The sequence below is a fragment of the Malurus melanocephalus genome, unplaced genomic scaffold (genome assembly GCF_030028575.1).
Source record: "Malurus melanocephalus ecotype Western Australia unplaced genomic scaffold, MMel_1.1 scaffold_670, whole genome shotgun sequence".
Classification (NCBI taxonomy): Eukaryota; Metazoa; Chordata; class Aves; order Passeriformes; family Maluridae; genus Malurus; species Malurus melanocephalus.
This window is the reverse complement of record NW_026623902.1, coordinates 244,167-250,303: the sequence shown is the minus strand read 5'-3', so window position 1 is coordinate 250,303 and position 6,137 is coordinate 244,167. Positions and strand designations below refer to the sequence as shown.

The 6,137-nt window shown below is 61.3% G+C and overlaps 2 protein-coding genes across 3 annotated transcripts in view; one reads left to right on the top strand and one right to left on the bottom strand.

Moving 5' to 3' along the window:
- The window catches only part of CACNB3 (calcium voltage-gated channel auxiliary subunit beta 3), a 7,145-nt gene extending 5,945 nt beyond the window's left edge, over window positions 1-1,200 (top strand). For both annotated transcript variants that reach the window (XM_057383958.1, XM_057383957.1), the window contains one exon: window positions 45-1,200. In XM_057383958.1, the coding sequence (XP_057239941.1) occupies window positions 45-329 (285 nt within the window). In that variant the 3' untranslated portion in view covers window positions 330-1,200. The remainder of the gene's footprint in view (window positions 1-44) is intronic.
- Window positions 1,201-1,395: 195 nt separating this feature from the next.
- DDX23 (DEAD-box helicase 23) overlaps window positions 1,396-6,137 on the bottom strand; it is an 8,339-nt gene continuing 3,597 nt past the window's right edge. The window contains 8 exon segments of the mRNA XM_057383967.1: window positions 1,396-1,967; window positions 2,318-2,492; window positions 2,592-2,700; window positions 2,787-2,938; window positions 4,303-4,545; window positions 4,626-4,803; window positions 5,693-5,838; window positions 5,940-6,134. Coding sequence (XP_057239950.1) covers window positions 1,744-1,967; window positions 2,318-2,492; window positions 2,592-2,700; window positions 2,787-2,938; window positions 4,303-4,545; window positions 4,626-4,803; window positions 5,693-5,838; window positions 5,940-6,134 — 1,422 coding nt within the window. The 3' untranslated portion in view covers window positions 1,396-1,743.

Sequence of the window (6,137 nt, the reverse complement as noted above, 5' to 3'; positions counted from 1 at the left end):
CAGCCCCCGTGGCGCCGTCCCCGCAGCCCCTCCCCGCCTTGCAGAGCCAACAGCTGCTGGGCGAGCGGGGCGAGCACTCGCCGCTGGAGCACGACAGCCTGATGCCATCGGATGAGGCAGGGGACGCCTCGCCCCAGCCTTGGGGAGCCACGTCCCAGCGCAGCTCCCGGCACTTGGAGGAGGAGGAGGAGTACGGAGACCCCTACCCCGACCTGTACCAGCCCCACCGGCAYCACGGCAGCGGTCCCGGCACGCCGGAGCGCTCGGGCGAGCGCAACCACGACAGGAACTGGCAGCGCAGCCGGCCCTGGGCCAAGGACAGCTATTAGGGGTGGCGAGGAGSGGGGGCACGGCTGGGAACCGGCTCCCCACCGAACCCCGGGGGCGCTCCCCGCCTCGCCCCAGCCCCGCGCTGGGGGTGCTCAGACAATCGAACTCCGCACCGGCAGCTTCCTCTCGCCCGGCCCCCCGGGCACGTCTTCAGCCATAAGCACAGGGCGGATGGGGGGGCCCGGTGGCCAGGTTGCCCTGGGACTCCCCGCCGACGTTTTTGGGGAACCTGGGGACAGACACATGCCTTCGCCCTGCCTCAGTTTCCCCCCTCCYCGGGCCCCGCATCGCGGGTTGGCTCGTTCTCCGCAGGGCAGCTGCCATGGGCAGTGGGCGATCCCCTCTGAAAASGGGAGGTAAGGATGGGGGGCAGTTGTAGCAGCGTCCCCCCAGCCCACACAGCCCCGAGGAAGAAAGGGAAGGTGCCTGCTCCCCTTCCCCAGGACCTGGCCTGCCCCCTCCCCACCCCTGCATGGGACCCCCGGGAGGAGTGAGTGACACCACTCGCTTCGCTCTGCACCGATTCCCCCCGCCCCGGTCACTGCAGCCAAACCCCTCTCACCCCCCAGAATGGGGAGGAAAGAGTTGGGGGGCTGCAGGGGGTGTGGGGGCTGCTCCACGCTTGCACCCACCCACGCCCTSTCCCCGATGTCCCCCTGCCCACGCTGTCACCGCACGTCACCACAGAGTCCTGTAAATACGGCACCCACTGCCCTCGGCCGGGGGTCCTGGCGTGGCCTGAGCCCCTCCCCGGGGCCAGCACTGGTGGGGGGGAGGGTGTGGGGAATGGGGTGGGGGCCACAGATTTGTTACAATTTCTTTTGTAGAAAGCACTGATTTCCCTTGTAATTGGTTTCAGAAACACAAAGAGTGCTCAGAGRTGCTGGTGTCTGTGTCTGTGGAGGGGACACGGGGGAACTGGGGCTGGAGGAAGGGGGAAAGGACAACGCTGGTGGCTGATGAGCACCTAAAAGTGCTCTTTTTGGGTGCTGCTGGCTTCTGTCACCACGGGCTTAGACCCAAGGGCTAAGCAAGGTACCCTGGGAAGGGAGAAGACGACGCTGGTAACGCTGCCGGTTTATTCCCGCAGCCTGGAGCTTCAGCTACAAAAAAAACCCCAAAAAAAACCCCAAACGATGAGGTGCAGACAGTTCCCAGGACAGCCCAAAAACCAGCCCCACCCCAGCAGAGGGGAGGAACCGGCCCCCAAACAGCCTCCAGCAGCTCCTCCGCTCCATGGGGAAAGTGGGGAGGGGGACCAGGAGAACAGGGGGGATATTTTGGGATAATCCCAGCTCCAATCCCTGCTTGTGGGCAGTCCTGGCTGCACAAGGAGCTGGGTAAAGAACAGCCAGAGCAGTCCTGGCAGCCTTGCTGGTCCTGTTGTCCCCGGAGGAGTGACGAAGTGGGGCCTCAGGCGAAGATGGTCTCCTCCCGTCGCTTCTTGGTGAGGATGGTGCCCGGTTTGTGCTGGGCATCGGGGTGGTTGGCCAGCTCGGGGGGGCAGGAGGACACGGGGCTCTCCAGGATGGCTTGCTTGAGGTCGTAGAACACCGTGGAATCCTCTTTGGTGAGGAAGGTGATGGCCACGCCGCTCTTCCCCGCTCGGCCCGTCCGCCCGATGCGGTGGATGTAATCTGGGATGGGGGCACGGAGGGTTTGGTGTGGGCAGTGCCAGGGCCGGACACTCCCTGCACCCCCAATACCAGAGATGGGCACCCCACAACCCCCTCGGTGTGGCAGCATTGGGGTTGGGCACCCTCCYACCCCAAAAACCAATGCCAGGAGCCCCTCCCCAGTTTCCCTGACACAGGCAGCACCAGAACACCCTCAGCACTGGGGCTGGGCACCCTCTGCACCCCAAAAACCAGGGCTGGGCACCCCAGTTAGGGCTGTACCAGGGCTGGGCACCCCATGCACACTCAGTACCAAGGCTGGGCAACCTCACAGCCTCTTCAGTAGCCCCTAGCCCCCCCAAAAGCCTCACCCTCGATGTTCTTGGCCATGTCGTAGTTGACCACCATGGAGACGTCGTGGATGTCGATACCACGTCCGGCCACGTCTGTGGCCACCAGGATGTCCTTGGCCCCGGCCTTGAGGTTGGAGAGGGCGAATTCTCGCTGCTCCTGGCCCTTCCCACCGTGCAGAGTGCAGGCATTGTACTGGGGGAAGAGGAAAGGGTCAAAGGGGGGCACATCGGGGAGTCCCCATGTGGGGACAATGGGGACAAGGCTCAGGGTGACCCCTAAGCCCAGACTCACTCCCATCTTCTCCAAGGACTTGGCCAGCACGTCACAGCCCTTCTTCTGGTTGACGAAGATGATGATGGGTGGGTCGAAGCCCTGTTCCAGGATGGCCAAGAGCTTCTTCCTGTAGAGGAGGAAGAAGAGACAGTTGGGCAAAGAGAGGCTGCGGCATCCAACACCCGGGCCACCCCTAAATCCTGTGCTCCCCACCTTTTCTCCGACTCGGACATGAGGAAAACCTTCTGTTCCACCCTCTCGTGGGGTTTGCCGGCGGAGCCGATGTACACCACGGCCGGGCGCCGGAGGTAACTGCGGGCCAGGCGCTCCACCGCTGGCGGCATGGTGGCTGTGAACATGACAGTCTGCAAGGGAACAGGGCAGTGATGTCCTCTGTCAGGTGGGAATGTCCCTCCATGGGGCAGGAACAGCCGCCAGTGAAGGACAAATAACCCTGGTGGGGCAGGGAACATCTCCCCATGGAGCAGGAACATCTCCCCATAGAGTAGGAACATCCCCCAGTGAGGTACGAATGACCTCAATAGGGCAGGGAACATCTCCCCATAGAGCAGGAACATCCCACAGTGAGGTAGGAACAACTCTGATGGGGTGGGAATGTCACCCCATAGAGTAGGAACATCCCAAGTGAGGTACGAATGATCTCAGTGGGGCAGGGAACATCTCCCCATGGAGCAGGAATATCCCACAGTGAGGTAGGAACAATTGATAGGGTGGGAATGTCACCCCATGGAGAAGGAACATCACCCCATGGAGCAGGAACATCGCCTCATGGAGCAGGAACATCCCACAGTGAAGAACAAATGACCCTGGTGGGGCAGGGAACATCTCCCCATGGACAAGGAACATCCCACAGTGAGGTAGGAACAACTCTGATGGGATGGGAATGTCACCCCATGGAGCAGGAACATCTCCCTGTGGAGCAGGAACATCCCCTCATGGAACAGGAACATCCCACAGTGAAGAACAAATGACCCCGGTGGGGCAGGGAACATCTCCCCATGGAGCAGGAACATCCCACAGTGAGGTAGGAACAACTCTGATGGGGCGGGAATGTCACCCCATGGAGCAGGAACATCTCCCTGTGGAGCAGGAACATCCCCTCATGGAACAGGAACATCCCACAGTGAAGAACAAATGACCCCGGTGGGGCAGGGAACATCTCCCCATGGAGCAGGAACATCCCACAGTGAGGTAGGAACAACTCTGATGGGGCGGGAATGTCACCCCATGGAGCAGGAACATCTCCCCGTGGAGCAGGAACATCCCCCCATGGAGCAGGAACATCCCACAGTGAGGTAGGAATGACCCTGGTGGGGCAGGAACATCCCCCATGGAGCAGAAATGTCCCTTTGTGGGGCAGGAATGACCCCTCATGGGGCAGGAACACCCACTGTGGGGCAGGAACGTGACTCCCATTCCCTCAACCCCTTCCCCAAACACCCAAATTGTCCCTCCCATGGAGCAGGAGCATCCCACAGTGAGGTAGGAATGACCCTGGTRGGGCAGGAACATCCCCCATGGAGCAGAAATGTCCCTTTGTGGGGCAGGAATGACCCCTCATGGGGCAGGAACACCCACTGTGGGGCAGGAACGTGACTCCCATTCCCTCAACCCCTTCCATAAACACCCAAATTGTCCCTCCCCACCCCACAGATCCCCTCCCATCCCCGCAGGAACCTTCCTTGATCCCCTCCTCATCCACACCCACCTGTCTGTACTTGTGCTTCCCAGACTCAAAATTGGCCAGCATCTTCTCGGGGTCCTCGGCCTCGTCGGTGTCGGGTTTTTGGTTGGTGACAGGCATGTGCTCCAGGATTTTCTGCACRTCGGGCTCGAAGCCCATGTCGATCATGCGATCGGCCTCGTCCAGCACCACGTAGGTGCAGCGGCTCAGCACCAGGTAACGGTTTTCCAGCACGTCGATGAGCCGGCCTGGCGTGGCAATGACAATCTGGGGGGACAAGGGGGGTTGGTGGGGGCAGCCCGAGGCTGAGCCACCCCCCTGAGACCCCCTGAGCCCACCCTGCTCACCTCGCAGCCCATGCGGAGACGGAAGCCCTGGTCCTCGCGGGAGATGCCACCGATCACGGCCACGGTGCGGATGCCCAGGGGTTTCCCAAATTTGATGGTTTCCTCCTCAATCTGYTGGGCCAGCTCACGGGTGGGGGCAAGGATGATGGCATAGGGCCCCTGGTCTGACTCCTCGATGCTGCAGCATGGTGGGACATGGCTGTGTCACCTACAGTGCCACATGTGTGCCCTCCAGTGTCACCTTGTACCTTCCACCGTGTCACCCTGTAACCCGGSCTCAATCCCTCAAYAGTGTCACCCTGTCAGCCCATCCTGTCACCTTCAGTGTCACCCTGTCAGCCCATCCTGTCACCTCAAGTGTCACCCTGTCCTGACCCCTCTGCAGTGTTACCCCATCCCTTCCACCATGCCACACTGTAACCGTGCCTCAATCCCACAACAATGTCACCCTGCCAACACACTCTGTCACCTCCACAGTGTCACCCTGTAACCCGGCCTCAACCCCTCAACAGTGTCACCCTGTCAGCACATCCTGACCCTGTCAGGACAGTGTCACCCTGTCAACCTATCCTGTCACCTCCAGTGTCACCCTGTCCTGACCCCTCTGCAGTGTCATCCCATCCCTTCCACCGTGCCACACTAACTGTAACTAACTGTAACTGTGCCTCAATCCCGCAACAATGTCACCCTGCCAACACACCCTGTCACCTCCACAGTGTCACCCTGTTCTGCCCCCTCTGCAGTGTGACCCTGTCCTTTCCACTGTGTCACCCTGTAACCCTGCCTCAGTCTCTCAACAGTGTCACTCTGTCAGCCCGTCCTGTCACCTCCACAGTGTCACCCCATCCCTTCCACCATGTCACACTGTAACCCTGCTTCCATCCCGCAACATTGTCACCTTGCCAACCCATCCTGTCACCTCCACAGTGTCACCCTGTCAGCCCACCCTGTCACCTCCACACTGTCACCCTGTTCTGTCCCCTCTGCAGTGTCACCCTGTCCTGCCTCCTCTGCAGTGTCACCCTGCCACTCCACCCCGTCCCACAGGCAGCGTCCCCGCCCCGCACCGGTCGATTTTGGGCAGGGTGGTGATCCACACRAGCAGTGGGATCAGGAATGCCGCCGTCTTGCCGCTGCCGGTCTCAGCCACGCCGATGATGTCCCGGTTCTGCAGCCCGATGGGGATGGCCTGGCGCTGGATCGGGGTCGGTTCCTGCCAAGGGGAGAAGGTTGGGAGCAGAGCTTCACCTTTTTCCTCTCCAACTCCCTGATGACCCCTTTATCCCCCTCCCCATCCTCCTTCTCCATGCCCACCTTGTATCCACACTTGTCAATRACCTCCAGGATGTGTGGGGGCAGGGAGGAGTCCTTCCAGGAGCGGATGGGATTTGGGATTTTTCCCCCCTTGGTGGTGATGCTGTAATCCTCGCGGAAGATGCGCCAGTCCCTGTCTGTCATCTCGTCCAGCTTCTTCTGGGACCAGTGCCGGTCATCCCAGCGCTGCTTGGCCTC